This window comes from Alligator mississippiensis, chromosome 1 (genome assembly GCF_030867095.1).
Source record: "Alligator mississippiensis isolate rAllMis1 chromosome 1, rAllMis1, whole genome shotgun sequence".
NCBI lineage: Eukaryota > Metazoa > Chordata > Crocodylia > Alligatoridae > Alligator > Alligator mississippiensis.
This window is the reverse complement of record NC_081824.1, coordinates 212,064,505-212,087,335: the sequence shown is the minus strand read 5'-3', so window position 1 is coordinate 212,087,335 and position 22,831 is coordinate 212,064,505. Positions and strand designations below refer to the sequence as shown.

The window sequence follows — 22,831 nt, the reverse complement described above, 5'->3', positions numbered from 1 at the left end:
GCCCTGACTAGTTTGCAAATACTCATCTTCGCAGAGGTGTGAGGAACCAAACCCTCTGAAGAATCAGGATTTCACTGTATTTTATTGAGAAAAAGAGAGAGGCATGATTGCAGAATTTGACATCCAGGTTTGGCCCAATAGTCGCAACTCAGGGTAATTTCTCAAAGCAGCTTATCCCATCAGCAGTGGAATGGGAAGGGCCACAGCCACCCAAGCTGTCACCATCTTTTTCTTTTCTAATGCTTAAAGCCAGAGCATTCTATAAACGCTTTACATGCAGAGTCCCTATCAGAGACTGATTTACTCTAAAGGGCTATAGAGGCTTGCAACCCTTATCAGTATTTTGTGTAGGGGATCAGCAACCATTCTCTGGGGCTAGGGACAGAAAATACACATAAACTGGTATAAGTGATCAGAAAGTGGCTCAGATCTGTAACAACAGATGTTCAGTGCACATAAATTGCTTTCAAAATGGCTAAAACCAGTTTAAGATAAACCTGGATGGATGTAGTATCAGACTTAACTGATTTAAGTTAAATCAGTTCATTGAACTTCTGTCCAAGATCCCGTCCGGATTCAAGTTAACTTACAGTGCCCCAGCATCCCAAGATGTTTTACACCTGCCCTACAACCCCCTCCCCCAGGGTGGGTGAGCTAGCTTTGGACCAGACTGTCTGCTTCTGTCAAGCAGGAAGGTGTGCTCTAGTGCCCCTCCCCTAGCTTCTGGCCTGGGCCACTGCAGGCATGTGGCTGCATTTCCAGAATCAGAAGTCAATGTCTGTTTACTTGCTTATCTGTTCAATCTACGCAGCTTAGACTAACTTGCAAAGATTGAATCGATTCAGCCTGAGGCTTTGTGACTGTCTGTACTTAGCCTGGGGGTGAATCCAGCCCCCTTTCCAAACATGTGCTTATATCTTCGTTTTTGGAAAGGAGGTTGTCAGTGTACCTTTCTAACCTCTGGGAGTTGAAGGAACCAACCACTGTATACACCCTCCCCACCTCCCCCTGCCCTTAATAGAATAGACTTAAGGAGGAGTTTTTAACAAGCAAATTGAAAAAATCTGATTAGAAATGTTTTTCACATACATGTATGTTTAATATGCTTCCTGTGGAGGACAAAGGCAAAGCAGACCTCTAGTACAGTCCAATATATGTAATTTTGGGGTTATTACACACTGATACATTAAGTAAAAGATCAACAGCAGAGATGCTCATGTATACTTCCAAATTTGTATTCTTATTTTTTTCTTATTCAAAAGATAACTTAAAAAAAAATAAGGTAAACGCATCTACACAAAAATGAATTTGAATCTCACAACGGACTTTTGAAGTCACAACTGTGATGGGTACCTGATCATACAGTTAAGTAGTCAAAGGGGGCTGGACTTGATATTACCAATGGTTGCTTGCAGAAAAAAAACAACCCGAAAAACAAAAAAAAACCATGCCGAAGAATCAGCACGTTATTTCAACTTGGCTCTGCAGTGTCTAAAAGATTGTGTGCTTCAGCAGGCTTTTGGGTGCTTTTAGCTAAAGCTGATAAGATAAAAGTGCCAGGAAAGCCCCACAAATGTTCCTGATCTTTACAGACATTGGACAAGCTGGGTTGAAGTAATGTGCAGCCTTTCCAGGGCGTGTGTGGGGCTCAGTGCACCGAGTTTAAAGTAAAGCACCAGGTTTTTTGGGGGTCTTTTACGTCTGCAAGTACCTGATGTCACTACTTTGCATAATGATGCTTACAGAAGCTGTAATGCGCAACTGTGCTAGCCCACTGGACTGATAGACAACAGGTGGACCTTTGGCTTTTTGAGGTATGTCTCAAAACTTGTCTCTCTCCCTTTCTGTCTCCACCCTTTATTTTTAGATGGTGTTTGTATCTTTGGGTGCGCCAAGAAGAGAACGTAAAGGTGAAGGTGTTCAGCTTCCAGCATCTTGCCTACCTCCTCCTCAGAAGGACAATATTCCAATGCTTTTACTTTTGCAAGAACCTCATCTTACCACCCTGTTTGATTTGTTAGAGATGCTTGCATCTTTTAAACCACCTTCTGGAGAAGTGGCTATGGAAGATAGTGAGGTAATTTAAAGTAATTTTAATTACAGTGATTACAGGTCATCTAATGTAATTAAATCTGTTTTCTCTCTCCAGTCTATTTCTGGTGTTACCATGGTACCCAAATATAAAATACATATGTATATACACATATGAATGTATATATGCATACATACATATATATGTGCATATATAATTAAATATACAGATATAGGTGTTTGTGTAAATTCTGATATCTTTATATTGAATTTCATTGGTTTATTGTTTTTATTACACTTACCTTCTAGATATTTGAGCTTTTTAATAATCCATCTGTTGTGACATTTATGAAGTTTCCTAAATGTTCTGTGAGTTCTAAAAATGTGAAACTCCAGACAGACAGGATATGTACTGTTGAAAAGTGATTTGCTTTAGGGGATTTGAAAGACAAGTTGTAAAGTTCTGTAACTACATAGAAGCTAAAGAAGTTACATTGGGACTATATTTGCACAAAATGTTGTTTATTTAATTCCAATATTAGTTTGCATTGAAATTTTTTTGCATAGTTTTATAGCACAGTACATAGAGTAACCTCAATTCCTTTAGTCATGTTGGGCATGTCTACACATGCACTTTACTGCAGAGTGGACTAATTTGGTCTGCAGTAAAGCATCACCATCTACACATGTACTACAATTAAGGTGCACTAGACTAATTTATAATGGCCTATGGTGGTTTCATCAGACACAAGAGCTGTCTTACACCAGGCTAAATAACTGTGATTAAATGAACGTGTAGACAGTGACACAGGTGCAAATTGCACCCAGTCAGCTGAAACAGCAGGGCGCCAGGGCAGATCAGGAGTGTCCCTGGATTAAACTGCTCCACCTGGGCTCAATTTGATCATGTCACTGGGTTCACTTTCAGACGCTGAGCCTGGCTTAGTTTACTCCAGCAGAAATTGCGCCAAAGTAAATTCACTCGCATTAATTGCACGTGTAGGCGTGCCCATTGAGACCTAAATCAGCATGCTTTGTATATAAATATTGTTTAAAGTTTAATTTGGAAATTAACTTCTATTTAAAATATAAATCACAAAGCAATCCTAGATTTATTATTTGTTAATAATAAACAAAATTTTAATACTGGTAATTGTTTTGTGTGTTAGAGTGCCAGATGTGAAGAACTCCACCTTCATGCAGAAAACCTGTCCAGGCGCGTCTGGGAACTGTTAATGCTTCTGCCTACATGCCCTAACATGTTACAGGCATTCCAAAATATTTCTGAAGAACAGGTAAACTTATGTTGCTAATTTTAATGACTATATCTGCAATTCCACTAGAATTTTTATTGTTGAATTTTTTATGGCTTTCCTAAAGATGAATGATAAAATAAATAGAAAATAACTGATGATTCCATGCAGGAAATTTTTAATATATGAAGGAAAACATTCCAGATAATGAAACACCAGGACAGGTAATGGAGAAAAATATATTTTATTCTATCTGTCTTGGGTAGAGTGATAAAATAAAAGGGGAGGGACCACTTTCACCTGTTGTCTTACTTTGTTCAGCAATCATCAAAATGTGCCTACAGCTGATTTGTACATTTAAAGGAAATAACATTTTTTAAACAAGAATTTACTGAAAATAGTTAATGAATCTTACGTTTAATGACTTCATTGATTCACATTAATCTCAGATGTCAGTTGTGTCGGGACCCAGGGCAGCCGGCCAGCAGCTCTCCCTGACTCCCACCCGGGCAGTTAAGCGTTCGTCAGGCAGGTACTTGTGAAGCATGGAGTGGAATTAATTAGGCAGACGCTTATCGGTTGCAAAGCAAGATTGTTTACTCACGTCAAGGTGGTGTAAGACGGAGGTCAGAGATACTTAGTTAGTTACAGCTTAGAGATCGTCATTCAGTCATTCTGTAGATATATATATACGGGCCGGCGGTCGGCTTATCGGGCATGCGGGGCAAGGGTACGCCAGGGAGGTCGCGGCGGGAAGACGCTGACAACTGATCAAATTGTCAGATTTACTCCAAGGTGTGGGCAGAGTTGTCTTCGACTTTGCGAAAAATGTAAGCGGGTTTTGTTTGTATGATAGCCAATTGTTTTTCGCCACGTCATAAATCTAATTAGAATCACCAATTATCTAGCGGTCTTTGCTAGGGTGTTATTTTCACAGGGTTACTCCTTGTTTTCTTTGACCAATTATAATGATTTATATAAAGCAAAGAAGGCAAAAGTTTTTAGCTCTGTTAGTGGCACAGCAATAAATTTCTTTTTGACATGCGCAGAAAAAAGCGGTTACTATCATTATTGTTAACCCTTAGTTAACCTAGTGCAGAAAAAAACTGTTTTAAATGGTTATTACTTGTTTGTGACATGGGCACTACTTAATTTGGTTGTGACAAGTTGATCAGTGCAAGCAAATGGATTACAGTACTTTTATTTTCAAGTTTGTGGGGTGTTCTAGCAGTAAAATACCTTCTTATTTCTTAAAGTTAAGGAAATACTGCTAAGAATATTGTTCTCAAATTTAAGTGCCTTTACAACTGAATCTTATGTTATCATTTGTCTCTGTAAAGGTCTTGTTTTGAAATTCCTTGTTGCAGCGTTGCATAATAATAAACACACAACTAGAGGTGCACCAATACATCGGTCCCATATTGGATTGGCACTGACATAGGGAAAACTGACAGTATTGGAAATCAGCTTTTCTTGCCTGATGTGGCTGATAAATGCTCCGTGCACGCGTGCAGTGGCAGCATGCGTTCAGCCAGGAGCACAGCCCAGCAGCTTGGAGAGCAGCATCTGTCTGGTAAGTTTGGTGTGAGGGGAGGGAAGGGTCATGAGGAGGGGAGCATATCGAGGCCTCCATGATGAGGGAGGAAGTGGGGCAGGCACTGCTTGGGTGGGGCATGGGACGTAGTCACGAGTGGCTCGTTCAGGGGACATGGGGAGGGGGCAGCTCCTGCATCTATATGTACCCCAGGAGGGCATGGGGGGAGTGTCTCCAGATTTGCGTGTGGGGAGAGGGCGGGCTGCCACTGTGGGCTAGGACCGGGCTGGCACCGAGCTCTTCCTGGAGAGGAGCTGGGCTGGGCTGCACTCAAGGCAGGCTGTGGCAGTGCTGGGAGGGGGCTATGGTGAATTTTGGGGTGGCTGTGGCCTCCTTTCCCCCATAGCCACCCTCCCAGTGCTGCCCCCTCCCACCCTGAGTGCAGGCCAGCCCAGCCTCTTGCCGGGAAGAGCTGGCGCTGGCCCGGCCCCAGCCCGCAGCAGCAACCCACCCTCGCCCTGTGCGCAGATCTAGGAACCCCCCCCATGTTCTCCTGGGGTGCATGCAGGAGGTGCCCCCCCTTATGCCTCCCGGACAAGCCTCTCACAGCTCCGTCCATCACCCTGTCCTGCCCTGGCTGAGTAGTGCCTGCTCCTGCCCTACTCCCTCCCTCACCACAGGGGCCTCAATCTGCCTCCCCCACCCCTTCCCAAGCTGCATATCAAAACTGGTCTCCAAGCTGCCCAGCTGCATATTGAAATCAGATAGGTATTGGCCGATATGGCTCCTTAAAAATTGGCCGTAGGTATCTGCTCAAAAAATCTCTTATCATTGCACCCCTACGCACAACAACAACAACCCATTGTTCTTGGCATACATAACTTGTTTATATTAAAACTTGTATTAATTGTGGTACGCTTATTTTTACGGTTTTGAATGGGAGAAATATGGTATATTATTGTAATAAAGAAGATGACATTTTGTAACATATGGATCCACTTTAATTTTGTTTTTTGGCTAGGGACAGAAATTGCACACAAACAGGTTTAAGTGATCAGAAACTGTTTTAAACCTGTAACAACTGAAGTTCAGTGCACATAAACTGCTTTCAAAATGGCTGAAACTGGTTTAAGATAAACCTGATTGAATGTAGTTTTAGACTTAACTGATTTAGCTTAAACTGGTTTATGGAGCTTCTGCCCCAGATCCCCTCCTTATTCAAGTTAACTCAAAGTCCCCCAGAATCCCATGATGCTTTGCAGCCCTGGGCTGTGCCATCTGCTCCAGCCAGCAGGGTTTGCCCCACCCCTCTGCTCCTTAGCCTGATATCAGTCCTCCGGATGGCTGAGCAGGGTGTGAGGGGTAGAAACTCGTCCTTCTGGCTCAGCACCAGACCCCCAGTTGGGTACTGCCAGCCGTGGGAGGGGTGGAGGAGTCTGCAGAAGGAGCTTGACTCTGTCGCCCAGAACCAGGAGCTGGGAACCATGCCTGCTTCTCAGCCTCTGGGCTGGCTGAGAAGTGTGGGGGAGAAGACAAGCCTGCACCAGGGCTTGGCTCCAGTTCCAGAGCTGGGAGCTAGGAGCCATGCCCCTTCTCAGCTTCCTGGCTGGCTGGGAGGAGAGAGAAGCCTGAACTGGGCTTGGAGCGGGGCTGGAGTCCCTTTGCTACACCTTCTTCTCAGCCTCTAGGCTGGCTGGGAGGAAGGAAGAGCCTGTACCAGGGCTGTGGCTTTGGGAATCAGAGGACTCAGGCTCTCGCAGTGGCTAGCAGGCTAGTGCCCCCAGGCTGCCTTTCCTGTTTGAAAAGTGAACATCAGTTCACTTACTTATTGTTCACTCTGTGCCTTTGAACTTTGCAGTTAAAGTTTTACTGGGATGATTTACAGGGAGAACTGAATTCCCGGGTACTTTTGGGAGCTTTTTAACGTCTTGAGAACAAACATGTATGATAAGATAGAAATCTTCCAATGTAAACCAACTAGATCTAGGGATGGTATGGGGGGCACGTAGTAAGACGCGCAACTGAGACATTCAGAGTTGACAGTTATTGGAAATGAACAGGCATTTTAATACCCATTGATCGATGGTAAGAGGTTCAGATTTCTGAGGATTCCTTTTAATTGTGACTACCAGAAAAATGGTGTATTGGAAGATAGGTTGGGTTGTGGTACAGTTGTCACTACCTTAGGAAAATAAGAACCAATTGAACCTAAATGCAACAATTCTCAGACAGACAACCCTCTGGAATTTATGCCAAAGTCTTCACCTACATACGTGAATTTCCTCATTAAATGCACTGACCACAGATAATTTTTCACTTGGACTGCCTATTTTGCATATTGGCTTCTATTCCACCATGGAGAACACATAACACCAGCAGACTCTCCATCTGCCTGAAGAAGGGTGTTTGTGCCCGAAAGCTTGCAAAGAACAATTTTTCCACCTGTTTAGTTGGTCTAATAAGATATCACATTTTCCCAAAGAACCTTGTCTACACTTTTTATGACATTCAGGTGCCAGCAATCTTTGTTGGGGTTGTAATAGTTATTAAACAAATAAGTTTAATTTAGACATATTTGTATTTTCTCTGAACAAAGTTGACCCGAATGGTAATTTTTTACTATTGATTAGGTTGGATAAAGTTCTTTTCAGTGTATATTATTGATATTCTTTTAATCTTGGAATTCTGTTTTGAAATTGTAAGAACTTAGTATATTGCTTTTTTTGAAGAAGAAGAAGTTATGGGGAAGGGTAGGAAGGAAAGAGTTGGCTGTGTATTCTCTGTTCTGTGTAATAATGAGCAATCAAAACTGCCCTTTTTATTTCTAATGGTTTTACAGAGGTTCCTTCAAAGTTTGGGGCATTGAGGAAGGTTGGTGCAAATGAAGAAATCATCTCATAATCTCAGCATGCTCATATTAGTAAAATATTTTTAAAATACAACTTCAGTTGTTTTGATTTTTTTCATGGTTTTTGTGCTACTGAAAGCTAAAATGAATGTTTATTATACTACGATCTATTTTTTTTTATGATGGAACTTTCTGAGAATTATACCTTCCAACTTAATTTATCTTGCATAATGAAGAAGCTTGCTGTTTATTTTAAAGATATAAAGAGATGAAAAATACACTTTTTCAATATTAATTATATATTAAGGCCCTTTTTGGGTCCCGTGTAATGAACTGGAAGCTGAACTTACAATTTGAGACATGCAGGTTGACTATTTTTCGCTGAAGGTTTTTACCTTTTAAAAATTATTTGTGTCGTAGTGGATGTGCTATAGTAACTTTTAATCATGTTGGAAGGTTACGAAAATTCTTACTGTACTTTATTCAGATTGTGTGAAGTAGGTGTATCTGAAGTTGTCAGTTTTCTAATAATAAAATTTCAGTTTAAAGGTACATAAAACTTGAAGACTGCCAAACTTGCCACCATCTCTTAAATTGTATTGTTTTCCTTCCTTAAGAGGGTCAGCATTTATTTAATTCTCTTAACTTTTTTTTTAAAGGGAAATGATGGTTTTAATTGGAAAGATCTTCTGCGAATAAAAAGTGCCCATAAACTTTTGTATGCACTTGAAATTATTGAAGCCCTGGGCAAGCCAAACAGAAGAATAAGACGAGAATCTACGGTAATACAGTTTCTGAGATAGGAGAAAAAAATACATGTTTAAGTCTGTAAATTCAAATATTTATCAGTTGTGTTAATTTTCTTGTTTATCCTTAGGGAAGTTACAGTGACCTTTACCCAGACTCAGATGATTCAAGTGAAGATCAAATAGAAAATAGTAAAAATACCTGGAGCTGCAAGGTTTGATCTTTGTTGAAGTGTTTTGTAATATTTAATACAGATTTTTTACAAGCATGTAAAAGAATTTCTGTTTTAAGTTAATGTAAATTGTCAGATATTGCTTAACCCTTAGGAGTCCATTAATCTTGCATCCATTTTATCAGCATATAATGTTTTTTGCACAGAACATTTGTCACAAAATCACAAGTTCTGGGGTAAATGGTGAATGAAAAAAAAGGAATATTACATTTTTACCACAATGCTTTTTTCCCCATAAAATCAGGCCTGTCAGTTTATGATACTTGTGTACAACTGTTTTCTGAAGGACACAGGAAATAAGTAGCTGCATACTTTATCAATATTTTATTTCTAGCAGTTAAATTTATTGCTTGTGCTGAGGCAAGCAGTTTTTAAATATCCTGTGTACCTGCTTTTTCTGACTGCTGTCATGATTTACTTACAGTTTGTTGCTGCTGGAGGGCTTCAACAGTTGTTAGAAATTTTTAATTCTGGAATTCTAGAGCCTAAAGAGCAGGAATCATGGACTGTGGTAGGTGATTATTCACTGTGGTAACAAGTTCTGAGGTAGCTGCTTTTAAGTACTTCTGTGACTGGCAGCCTTTGTTATGTTTACTTGCAGAATTTATTCAATAAATGAGAAGAAATGGAAAATAGAAAATGCACACTGAAAGTTGCAGCTGATCAGCCGATTTGTTTTTCCATCTGTAACACATAGAAACCCATTGCTAAATTTATGCCAGTAAACATGCCTACATACTTCGGTGTATTTTTCTCGAATGTAACATTGGTCATGTAATTGTAGTTTTAATATGCCCTTTAAAACCTTTAGCTTTTCTATTTCTGACTTCTCTTTGTTTTATGATGATATTTTTGTATTTTTTTTTCTGTGCGTGTTTATTTTTGCTTTTTTTTCCCTGTAGTTCATAAGAAAAAAAAATCTAGTTTATAGATATAAAAGTCCAGTACATATTGATAATGCTTTCTTGAAGTAAGGTTGTGGATCCAGGCACTGGGAACTCTTTTAGCTGCACCGATGCAATTGCAGGATCAGGGCATCAGTTTGCTAATACTAACTACAAATGTGGGAAACCAGTGTATTCTTTAGAAGGATGTTTGGTCTATGGACTGGAAGAGAAGTCTGTCACTGCACTACTGCTTTAAAAATCAAATTTGTCAGTGGTATCTCTTCCTCTTCCATGCCAGCAATCAGAATTTCTTGGTCCCTAATCTATGACAGTCACCAAGATAATACAGCAGCATTGTGGCTAAGGGTTTAAATACGGACATTTCCTAACAATGCACTTTAGTGTTAATTGATTACATACAATTTTGTCTTTCATCCTTTTTTGTCTATCAATTAATCTGAGATAAATTTATCTCGTGCTGCATATTGTTTTACAGTTTGAGTTTCTTTTTTTTGTTTGTATCGGTTAGACTGAGTTTGTTGTTCAGTTACTTTTAGTGTGATCATTTCAATAGTAAGTAACTTGTCAGGGTTTAAATATTGGTCAGAGTTTAGGATTTTAAAGTTTCTCTAATACTAGAAAACGGAGTTTGTATACAGTTTTGAAGAGAGAATGGTTGTTTTGAGCCTTGGGTTTTCAAATTTTGCTTTTTTTTTAATATCAAATACTTGATATACTTTTCTACTCCTGTGGCGCTTGACATCTGCTGAGACAGGCTTTTGAACAGCAATTGGAGAGAGAAGCCTGTCTCTCTCTATCCCTAACTTGCAAAGACTTGGGACTGCTCTATGCTCAGTCCCACAGTGGAAATCCAGGCTGCTTTCCACTTGCAAACCTAGGGCAGTTGTCTCAGACCTTGAGGATGCTTCCTGCTCAAACTGGACACTCAACTGAGTTTTAGGATCAGGTAGGGGGCAGCTTCAGGTTTGGCAAATGCCACACATTTAGTTTTAAGGCATGATGCATATCTGCCACAAAGATGTTCTAGGTATCTAGATATATCTATAGAAATACAATGTAGAGCATAACTAATGTAAAACACATCTATATCTATATATACGTGTACGGAATTATATATGAATGTGTGGCATGTTATCATTTATGATATGATTAACACAATTACATAATAAATATAACATCTGTCAGGGCTATAAGATGCACCATCAGTCCTGCAATAAACATGCTAGCATAGATTTCTGAACTTTTGTAGTGTCTCAAACTTCAATGGAACTCTTATGTGTGTGTTTGCCCTGCTGGTGGTGCTGGGCAAAGGCATAGCAGCACAACTGAGATTCTTGGAAGTGGGAACTCTAGAAGGAAATAAAATGTAGAATGGTATTTTTAGTGTAGTTTCTATTTAATATATCAGATATATTCCAGTATAAATACTGGAACATGTTTACTGTACAATTGAATATGCTATCATATTTTCCTTTTATCAGTTCACACATCAGATGATCTCCTAAATGCACTGCTAATTTAGACTAGTTCCTATAACCTTCCTCATTGTAAGGAAAAAAAGAGTTCAGTACCAACCCCTCTTAAAATCTTTAAGACTTAAAAATAAGTCTTATTAGGTCTTGTCAGTTAGTGTGTTGTTTAAGCTTTGTAGCATTGAAGTTCAAGCATAAGCAAAGAATTGTTTGTGAAGTAAATTTCTGAAAAAGGAAAATTAAATTTTCTTCTTCTTCTTCACAGTGGCAGCTAGACTGTCTTGCCTGCTTGCTGAAGTTGATATGCCAGTTTGCAGTTGATCCTTCAGATCTAGATTTGGCTTATCATGATGTCTTTGCTTGGGCTGGAGTGGCGGAGAGCCACAGGAAAAGAACGTGGCCAGGCAAGTCCAGGAAGACTGCCAGCGACCATGCCAAGGGTCTTCATATACCTCGTCTCACAGAGGTAGGAAACAAGTAATATATGTGTATATTTTTTTCAATTTTAGGAAAATAATGTCTTTTACAATTTGAAGATAATGTGAGATATAAAACCTTATGATCTTTTATTCTAATGAAGAAAAATAGAAAAAGAGTAATATAAATAAAGAATAGCTTAGTGAAAGAGCTATTTAAATTAATCAAAATGCTTGTGGTGGTTCCTACCACCTAAGTTTAATTAGAAATTAATTTTATATCATTCTTCTAAGACCTGTAGTTTTATAAGCTTTTATGTTGACAGTATATGAATTGGTATTTCTGCATGTTTGTGGTGATTTGGTTTTTCATTGTTTATGTTTTATTTCTTGCTTTAATCAATTCCTTTTATTTATAACAGCTTTTCACTCATACATTGTGCTGGTACCTTCTGTCTTTGCAGAGACTTGGGCCCCTTGTACATGTTACAAGTATTGTGCAGTTAACTGGTTAATCATGCAGTTACCTTGAGATTGGCTACACGTGCAAAGTAGCTATCACACAACAATAAGCTCCTGAGCCCTGAAGCTCACGGTTGCTGTGTTCCCCAATGCTTGGCAGTACATGAAACTCCCAGACCCACATGAGGCACTTGATCCCAGCTATGCCTTACCCACAGCTGGGATTGAGACCTCTGCAGCTGATGGGGCACTGGATCCAAGCTGTACCTCACAGGCAGCTGGGACCCAGGGACCCCGCAGCTGACAGGCACTGGGTTCCGGTTGCACCTTGTGCAGTCTTACTTAGCAAAGAGGACACCCAGCTATGGGTGCCTGCTTCTTGGCAATGCAGGGAGACCCCAGGATCAGGCTTCCCCCTACCCTGACAGTAAGGCATGATGGAGCTAATGTACAATCTCACAGTTGTGCCTCCTGCCATGCACATGTGGCATAGCAGGAGGTGCGATTGTGTGGATCACACATTAGATCCACTTGCACCTTTACCTGCACATGTAGAGGGGCCTTAGTACACTAAGTGAAAGGTAGCTTGCTTCATTTTGGAAGCTACTCTTTACAAAATCATCTTAGTGTACACAAGTGTGCCCATGTACAGAGTTAGTGCCCTGTCAATTCACACTCTAACTCCCCTGTATACTAATTTCCCATGTGTCAAGCTGTAGAACTTGGCTAATATTATTTTGGTCTCGGACAACTCAAGATACTCGTTGAAGATGAGATTGCTGTTAAGCACATGATAAACTTTTTGCTGTGTGCACATATTGAGATCCAGAACTATGAATTGAAACCAGATAACCCATTTTTCTTTAAATACTGTTCACAAGGCTAGCACATAACTCTCCTGGAAGTATTGTGTTAAAACAGAAATTTAGACTGTAGGAACCTTTACTGTATAGGCTATGTATAAAATTCATTAGTATTTTAATGATATTTACAATGCTATTAGTTATAACTTTTTATACGTCTCATAAGGATCAGTGAGAGCAATCTTTATTGTGTAGATTTTTTGTTAAATTCATGTTCCAAGAGGCTATTTTCAAACTTCCTTTTTAAAAATAGTTTCCATCTTTATAGTTAAGAAGGAAAGTTTAAGTTGCATTGTGTTTGTATTGTCAAAATGTATTTACAACTAGGAGGGCCAGAAACTTGGATTTATTATCAATGAAGTATTAGATTATGGATTATCCAGTTATCATTATAGTATGTTTGTAACGTGAGGTGTATCACCTTCCATTAGTGAAGATTTTGACAATTTAAAAAATGAACAAGCCAACTTTTAAATTAGGTTAATCCATTAAGCATTAGATAGTCTGTGCTTGACATAGTTTAATGGTGAATTAATGAATAACATTTGCAGCTCAAGGAACATGTACTTGTTGAGTTAGAGAATTCCATGAAAATAGCAGAGAAAACAAGCCTTGATTTTAAAAAGGAAGTATTTTAATAGTTTACATTTCAAAACCAAGAGTATTTTTACTGCAAGAATTGAATAGAACGTTCAGCCATTTCTGGAAGAGTTTTAGTGCCAAATTGGACATTTGCTTTTATATTTTACTGAATTAATTCGAAAAGGATTTTAGTTCTGATTAATTATAATAGAGTTTTAAGTATAGAATTAATATCAATGTTGCTAGCATGCTTGCATACAAGAACACAGCTTGGGGGGCAGTTTAAAAATTCACAGAATATGTATAATTTAAAAAAACCACTGCTGTTTGTATTAACTGTTTCTTCTCTGTTTTTTCTTTTGACTTCAATTTTTTGAAAGGTATTTCTTGTACTTGTTCAGGGAACCAGTTTGATTCAGCGGCTTATGTCTGTTGCTTATACATATGACAACTTGGCACCCAGGTATGATGCATTTTATTTCTGTAGCAAGATTTATAAGGTGTGGGCATTTTCATGGTGGCTTTAAATATAAAAGTTCATTTTTCTACAGGCAAGCATGAATAAAAGGTGTGAAAGACAAGCTAAATGATAGCTGTAGACTTCCTGTCATTTAATTTAGTCAAGTTGTTCTTAAACTTATTTCATGTGGTGGACCACAGTAAAAGAAGGATCTTTTCATGTACCTTCTTCCATCCTAAGACTATTTTTTGACTTTCTTTTTAGTAGTTGGAATAATTGATTGCAGGACAATGTGAAAGAGAAAACATTGAAATGAAGTAATTTGAATTCTGTTTCTGTGGTGGTTCAGATTTGTTCTTTTTCCCATCCCTGATTTTATGTCAATAATATTTGCATACACTTAATAACTTAATGCTCTATATTCATTGCATTCTCCATTTCTGTTATTGCTATAAGTTGCTTCATAGTGTGGTTCTATCTTTCTGTATGTTTATTACTTTCTTCCATCCACAAACTTGGTTGTGGCTGAATTTAAATAAAAATGAAGTTACAGAATTTAAGGAAGATGTAAAATAGGTGTCTGGTGCACAGACAGGTTCCTTATAAGCAAACACAAACTATAATTTGGAAACTGTGTGTCCTAGTTTGGACTGCAGAAAACATTAGTCTGTTAGGGGTGTCAAACATGAGCCGCACAGGTGGTATGACTGGGGGCTTCTCATAGGCCAGCCACCTACCTCCATGGACTAGATTCGGAACTCGGGGCTTATTGCCTTGATGCCAGAGGTTTATTCACCCCTGGCAACTAAGGAGGAAAAAAAAGAGGAGGTGCGGGCATGTAGCAGTCATGTTAACTCCCACGGTTCCAGATCTGTGCTGAAATGGTGACTTCCACAGCCCAGGTGATTAAGACTGCTGCCACTGCTCACGGGTCATCCTGCCAGCAGGAAGCCCCATAGTCTGGATTTGGTCTGTGGAGCCAACAAATTTGAAACCCCTGGTTTTTGTTAATGTACCTCCTATATGTGTAAGATCACATTTAATTTTGGGTTTCTTGCTGTAAAATAATAATCTTAGCTATTCAGTTGCAGTAAATATGCCATCCTAGAATGTCCTTGCTACATACATTTCAAAGTAAAACTACATTTCAAATTATATTTACTTTGAGAGAGAGAGAGAGAGAGAGAGAGAATGCAGTTTAAGTGAATGTGAGAACAATATTGTTTCAGTGATGGCATTTCTGAGTGTAATGTCTCACTTACGGTTTTTAGTAGCATTTAACTGATATTGTGTTTTGTTTTGTTTTTCTTCTTTGCCTAGGGTCTTGAAAGCTCAGTCTGATCACAGGTCAAGACATGAAGGTTAGTTTTACTGAAAATACTTGTTCAGTGGTAATAATGAAAGTGGTATAGGTTATAAAAATCTGTGGGTTTGATTCATTCCAACTAATGTAAAGGTGTGTGAAATTGCAATATTTTTTCTCAGCTAGCTACTGTGCTTCAGGTTAGGGTTCATATCCTTTGAGGAACATGGACAGTATTTTTACCATCTACCTCCTCTAGAGATTTTTAATTAAGTACAAATTTTAAATTGAATTAAATTAGTAAATTAAATGAATACATTACATTTTAAATTGAAGCATAGTTTCAAGGAGGGTCCTGTTTCAGAGAACTGCCTGGTCAATTTATTCCCCATGTGTACAAATATATAGATGTATCCCCTTAGAGTTAGGCCTTCTCTTGGAAGGAACCCCCTTTCTTCCTGTTCTGTGAGTCATGTCTCCATGTTTTTAGAGGAGTCAGAATTCTTATAACTCTTCAAAATTAGGGCCTTGGTAAGGGGAAGAAAGAGGCATGGAGGGCAAAGCTGGTTCAAGGAATACCAAAGTTTGTGCTAATATAATCTATCAGGAAATTACCCCCTCAGCACCTTAAATTGTAGGGAAGCAGGAAGGGAATTGCACATCAGAGTGGTGTTGTCTTAATAGTGGGTCAGTAGCTCAGAGTGATCATCAGCAATCGGTAAAGAAATTAATAATTTTTTTTAGGTTTGTTAGCATCCTAGATGCCTAAAGTGATTTTGTTTTCACTCAATATCACAATTAGAGATGTAATATTCTCTTGTGCTTTGACTCTTCAAACAGAAGTCTTCTTCATTGGAAGTCATAGTATTTTTTCCATCTGATTTCCCCTTAGTTACTCATTATTCAATGTGGCTTTTGGTGAGTTGGGCTCACTGCTGTTCTTTGGTGAAATCCAGTTTGGCAGACAGCGATCATTTACAAGATTGGCTAAAGAAACTCACCCTTCTCATTCCAGAGGTAAGATGAAGAGATATTTGCATATTAGTTAGTTTAATATATTACGGGCAAGGTTTAGCCCTCTTGTTAGCTGATGCAGATGAAATTCAGTGTTGGTAAGTACAAAGTGATGAACATGGGGGAAAAATAACCTGAAATGCATATACATGATGATGGGCTGCTACTGCTCAAGAAAGATCTTCAAATTAGTGCGGATGGTTCCCTGAGAACATCAGCCTAGTGTAGATCAGCAGTCAAAAAGGCAAATAGAGTGTTCAGAATTATTAAGAATGGAATTGAAAACAAAACAGAAAACTTCATTATGTCACTATATAAATTCATTGTATGCCTGCACCTTGAGTTCTTTACCTCTTCTGCCTGGTCCCTTCATCTAAAAAGGATATAGTAAAGGTAAAAAGGAGCAGAGAAATCAACAAGCATGACCAATGTAAAAGAGAGGCCTTTGTGTGAGGCGAGACTAAATAGGTTAGAATTCTTCAGCTTAAAGAAAAGAGGATGGGGGGATATGGTAGAGGTATATAAAATCATGAACAGCATGGAGAAACTACATACAGATTTACTATGGTATTTATTGTCTCTGACAGTACTAGAATTAAGGGACATACAATGATTTTATCAGGTAGCAAATTTAAAACAAATGAATGAAAGGTCTTTTCACATAGTATATATTTAACGTGTGCAACTCGTTGCCACAAGATGTTGTAGAGGCTGATAATTTAGTCAGGTTCAAAATAGAATTGAACAGATCATACAGATTCAGTCCATCATTGAATATTCAACGTGACAGTCAGGAGAACAACACCCAAATTATTATTTTCTAGACCTCTAAATACTGAGAAGAGGAGCAGGGGACAGATAAGATCAGTCTGGCATGGCTGTGCATAAATATTCTTTCCCTTAGCATCCACTGTCTGACACTGAGATGCAGATTACTGTTCCTGAATGGACTTGTAGTCTTACCCGGTATGACATGATCTTACTCTGCTGAATTCAAAGAAGTTTGTTGCCAATGATGCTAAGTGATATCTGGTTTAAGACCCAGCAACCACTTACGTTCTCTGAATTTAATGACTAAAAAGTATGTTTTTTTTCCATTAGGAAAATAACTACTTTTTTTTTTTGCAGAGAGTTAAATCAGGTGAAAATTGAAACTGAGTATTAAAATGTTAATAAATTAAGATTCACGTGTTTCCTTAGTTGGAAAATCATTTGGTTTGGTTTAATTGTTGTACTGAGCATGTATAATGGAAAATTTCTTTGCTTGCTAGTGGCTACTTAAATGTAGAAGGCCTGTGGTTTTGTAAGAGAAAACATTTTATTTGATGCTCTAGCCAAATGATTCTAGAGCAAGGAGCATGTAAGGTTCCTAAATTGAATACCTCTGAATTTTTTCTTTTCTTAAAAAAAAAAATAACGAAAAGGAGTGGAAAAAATGAAGATGTCTATTGAAAATAAAAACATTAAATATAAGACCAGGAATGCAGGAATATTTGTTCTAAAAAGCACATAAGCTCTCTCATTGTACATTTTTTTCTTTTAATATTTGTCAGAAAAGAAGCCACAAGGAGTGAGGTAAAGACAGGTTAACTTTCCTGGTGGCACCTTACTTTTGCATTTTTCTGTATCTGATTATTAAGTGAATATTAAGCTGCAAAAATCAACCTCTGGAAGGATAATATCCTGTCTTGGTCCAATAGCTGTATTAAGAACAGTAACATATACGCATTGATGAAAGAGAAGAGTAAAAGGTAATCACATCTACAGTATTACTTTTTAACCATTTGATTTTTTTTCTTTCAGACTGCAGTTCGCCATGAGTCCTGTAATGGCCTGTACAAATTATCTCTTTCTGGTTTGGATGGGGGAGACTCAATTAATCGATCTTTTCTGCTACTGGCGGCATCAACGTTATTAAAGTTTCTTCCTGATGCTCAGGCACTAAAGCCTATTAGGGTGAGAATTTAACTATTTGCTTCACTTGCATGTCAGTGGTAAATTTGTCATTTGTTTGTTTTTTTTAATTGAAAGAAAGAAAAGATTATAAAGAAGAACAATGGGAAAGAAAAATAATCCTTGATCATTATGGCTGAAATTCACTCCTTTCTAGAAAGCCCAAGTAACATATAGAAATAACAATTATTTAACTAAAGGTCTGAAATTCATTCCATTTTTTCAAGAATAATACTGTAATCCTGAATAACTTCATATATAGTTTTGTCTGGAATTATACTGGGAGGAGTAGTAATTGTTTTTCAAATTTGTTCTTTGTATTAATCCAGCTTAATTTCTGAAAATAGGAAAGCCCTTCATTAAACCAGTGTTACTTTGTATGTGACTTTTTTTTTAAACCTTGCTGATCCCAGTTCTGCACAGAAGTCAGTCTTATTATCACCACAACAAACTGAAGTGACAGGTTCATGCTGTTTTAGACTAGTTTGAGATAAATTAAAACCGATTTCAGGAGGTTTCCTCAAGGCTTTGCATCAGCTTTAATCTGTTTCTAAATTAGTTTGAATAGGGAGAAAGCTTTCCTGCCTCCAAGTAGCTCCTGTTGCTATCTTGCCTATTATGGAAGGCTGCCAAAATCTTATTTCCAGTTGGGAGGTCAGATTCAACACGATTTTCTTAGGTCAGTTAGAAAGGAGCGCAAATAAAGTAACATACTTCTCAACAATGCAAGAAGCTGTATCAGTAGCATTCTGCTTCAGCTATTGTGATAGGAATTTTCTAAATTATTGTGTTAAATGTGAAAGTAAAAATATTGTGAAAAATTCCCACAATTCATTGTTGTTGTTGTGGTAGCTTGTTTGGGGAACTCTGATTTCGTAAGTATTAACAGAAAATTCAAAAGAAAATATAATTACTTTGTTTTATCATTTATTTTTTATGTTAGACAAAAAGTGCATCATTTCCAATCTGGAATTAATTTCAGTTTCTGTCCATCATTTTATTTGGTTTCTGATTAAGATGGATGTTGTTGGAAATAGCAAATCTGTTAACTGCTGCAGAAGTATCCTTAGCTTGCTCTACCCTACTTTTTAAGCTGTCCAAATTGTTCTTCAGGCATAGTTTTTGATGATAAAAAATAAAAATATATTTTACAGATAGAGGATTATGAAGAAGAACCAGTGTTGCGACCTGGTTGTAAGGAGTATTTTTGGTTGCTATGCAAACTGATTGATAACATACATGTAAAAGATGCCACACAGGTAGGTGTGATTTAGTTTAGTCTCAATTAACAGGTGTTTTTCATTTTTTCGCTTTGTCAGTTGTATTTGCACTGGTAAAATTTTGCTCTTAAAATAAAATAAGCATATTCTGTATTTAAAATAAGTGTGGAATATTTATAGATATTTCTTTAAAAAGAGAGGCTATTATATGCATGTATTAAATAACTCTCTTATTACTTAATAAAATACAAAATACCCAAGCTCTCTGGATCATCTGGATTTTAACACTGAAATTGATAAAATAATTTACATAGAATCATAGAAAATTAGGAAGAGACCTCAGGAGGTCATCTACTCCAACCCTCTGCTCAAAGCAGAATTGTCCCCAACTAGATCGTCTCACTCAAGGCTTTGTCTAACTGGGTCTTAAAAATCTCCAAGGATGACAATTCCACTACCTCACTGGGTAACCTGTTCCAGTGTTTTACTACACTCCTAGTGATAAAGTTCTTTGTAACATCTAACCTAAACTTCCCTTGCTGCAACTTGAGACCATTGCTCCTTGTTCTGTCATCTACCACCACTGAACACAGTCTAGCTCCATCCTCTGTGGAACCACCCCTCAGGTAGTAGAAGTTTGTTATTAAATCCCCTGTGTCTTCTCTTCTCCAGATTAAATAAACCCAGTTTCCTCAGCCTTTTCTTAAAAGTCATAAGCCCCAGCTCCCTAACAATTTGGAAGCCTGCCAGTGCCTGAATCATTAGGGGTGCACCGATAGAGATTTTGGGGGCTGATACTGATAGCCAATATTTAAGGAGGCATATTGGCCAATACCGATCCGATATCTATATAGCTGGCATCAGGTGGTAAGTTCGGTGTGGTGGGAGGGGAGCGGGGAGGGAAGGGGCATGGGGGGGGTGAGCAACATCCCCCCCCCATGGTGAGGGAGGGGGCAGGGGCAAGTGCTGCCCAGCTGGGGGGGGGCAGGATGGAGGCGCAGCTTGGGGGGGGGCAGCTTCTGCCACTGCTTGCACCCTTGGAGGGCAGGGCGGGGGGGGGGTGCCTCTGGATCTGTGCGGTGTGGAGCAGCAGCAGGGCAGAGCCAGAGCCAGCATTGCGTGGGGCTGTTCTCACCAGGGGCTGGGCTTGGAGTGGGCTTCGGTGGTGCTGGGAGGAGACTACAGCCACCCCAAATTTTGCTGTAGCTCCACTTTCAGCCCTGCGCTGTCAGGTGCAGCCCTGGCTGAATGCCCCACCTTGGGAAAAGTGCCAGCAAAAGCCACAGCTGTGCTGGGCAGCAGCACAGGGTTGGGAGTGGAGCTGCGGTGAAATTTGTGGTGGCTACAGCCTCTTCCCAGCACTGCCGGAGCCCGCTCTGAGCCCAGCCCCCAGCAAGAAAAGCCCTACTCAGCACCAGCTCTGACTACCCTGCAGCAGCAGCCTGCCCCACGCCATGCAGATCTGGAGGCACCTCCCCCAGGGTACAAGCAGTGGCGGGAGCTGCCCCCATCCCGCGAACTGCTCCTTTGTCCCGTGCCCCCCCGCCCCATCCCAGCTGGGCAGCACCTGCCCCTGCCTCACGGTGGCGGGCATTAATCTGCTCCTCCATGCCCCTTCCCTCCCCCCTCCCCTTCCAATTTACCAGCTGGAGGCAGCTCTCTGTACTGCTAGCTCTGCTCTGTGCTGTGCTGCAGCTGTGCGCAACACGGGCATTTATCAGCCAAATTATTGGCCCCATCAGGCTGATATCCAATATAGACAATTTTCTTTATATCAGTACTGATCTGATATCGGATGGATGTATCGGTACGCCTCTAATCATTATAATAAAATACATTCTAAATACCTATATATTTTGATGTTTGATTTGGGTTTTTTTATTCTGGAAAATCAGAGCTCCCCCTGCTCCCTTTTTCTCACAAGGATATGAGTTCAGCTGTGGCCATTCCTTCTCCCTCCCCCTCCACACCGCTCTGTCCTGCTACTTAGTGGCACTGAGGAACCTGATATGCCGGTGCCCTGCATCCGCCCATGCCGTTGCTTCTCACTCCCAACCCACAGTCGTTTTCCTTCCCCCCCCCCCCCCCCGCCATGCTGGAATGGGGGCCCCAGTTGCCCGCCCCCCCCCCACCCCCCCCGGCTGGCCCTGCACAGACTCACAGAACTCCAGCAGAGGAAGGAGGAGGGGGGGCCTTCAGGGGCAGCAGAGAGCTGTGTAGCTGGGCTGCTGAGGGTTGATGCCCATGCTCACACATGCCTGCCCCACACACAACCCCCTGGACAGTCCCCAAGCTTTGGCCCTCCAAGCTTCCCCCATCCCATAGACTTACCTGTATCCAGCTGTTGGGGCTGCTCGCATTACCCTGCCTTGGTTGCATTGACAGCCGTGTGTGTGCGTGCATAAACGCACATGGTTCTCCCTGCCTTCAGTTTCCCTCCTCCCCCTGCTCCCCTGGACTACTACTAGCCTGGAAAGAGAAATCCAGCTTCCCATTTCAAGGGGGAAAGGCTGTGTTTTTCTCCTTTAAAAGGGAAAATAAATGTTTTCCCACATTTTTCTGCAGGAAATGGAAAACTGAGACCCCTGTTGATCCCTTATATTGGTAAAAGTGTAATGTCTGTATCTGGTCCTGTAGAGCAGCAATGGAGTCTGCTGCTGCTAGGGAGACATTTCAAAACTCAGAATTTGGGTTCATAAAAGTTTGTGTTCTATATATCTATGGCTATCTTATTTAGTTAGTCTAAAAAGGTGCATATCTACCTTCTGAGAGATTCCAAGCCATGTTTTTGCCACTGAATTCAGGAGGGTTTTTTTTGGGGGGAAAGGGGTTGCTCCCTTGACCTGAGCATTTGCACAAAAATAATGGGGTGAATTCTCTTCCCAGCAGTAGCAAAATCCAGTGCCACTCTTGAGAATTTAAAATTTTTGGAGTCCCTTGCTTGCGTTTGCTCCTACATGACAAAGCCTCCAAAGCAAAAGGGAAATGGGGAAGGGAGAGGAAGGACTGCTGCAGTTGTCTTGGCCAGTTATGTCTCATGGCACCCCTCCTTAAAGTTGAGGCACCCCTCAGAAAATGCCAACTCTTCTCACTTTCGGGTTTTTTTGCTACAAAAAAATAGAGCAATTCTTTTGTTGCAGCAAACTCAGAAGGACCACAACAGGTCAATTTTTTTTAATTTTATGAATTCTTGTTCAAAATTTCTGAGTGTTGCAGCACCTTGCTTGAGAACCAGTAAGAGTGGCTGCTATATTCGGTGCCAGATGGAGGTGTTTCCTTGAGGCCATGTAGCTTAGTACAGTAAGTCTAGAAACCACAAATGTATAAATTATTTTGGCTAAGACCATCTGCTAGGCTGGAGTCCAGTCTTTTGCCAAAAAAGTTGTTCCTTTTAGCAACAGGAACTCGAACTTATACAGCCAGACAGGGTGACTGGGAACAATTAATTTTGGCTAACTTTGCTATTGTCACCTAGCTTGTGATAATGGGCAGAGGTTGCTTTTTCTCAGGGAAGTTCACAAACTGCTTCATCC

At 39.8% G+C, this 22,831-nt stretch overlaps 1 protein-coding gene across 3 annotated transcripts in view; it reads left to right on the top strand.

The window, feature by feature from the left end:
* Positions 1–22,831, top strand: part of USP34 (ubiquitin specific peptidase 34) — a 239,073-nt gene that overhangs the window by 136,911 nt on the left and 79,331 nt on the right. For all 3 annotated transcript variants that reach the window (XM_014595059.3, XM_019500736.2, XM_006273750.4), the window contains 11 exons: positions 1,868–2,077; positions 3,201–3,326; positions 8,326–8,448; positions 8,544–8,627; positions 9,070–9,156; positions 11,291–11,491; positions 13,729–13,811; positions 15,129–15,169; positions 16,004–16,128; positions 17,929–18,081; positions 19,233–19,337. In XM_014595059.3, the coding sequence (XP_014450545.1) occupies positions 1,868–2,077; positions 3,201–3,326; positions 8,326–8,448; positions 8,544–8,627; positions 9,070–9,156; positions 11,291–11,491; positions 13,729–13,811; positions 15,129–15,169; positions 16,004–16,128; positions 17,929–18,081; positions 19,233–19,337 (1,338 nt within the window). The remainder of the gene's footprint in view (positions 1–1,867; positions 2,078–3,200; positions 3,327–8,325; positions 8,449–8,543; positions 8,628–9,069; positions 9,157–11,290; positions 11,492–13,728; positions 13,812–15,128; positions 15,170–16,003; positions 16,129–17,928; positions 18,082–19,232; positions 19,338–22,831) is intronic.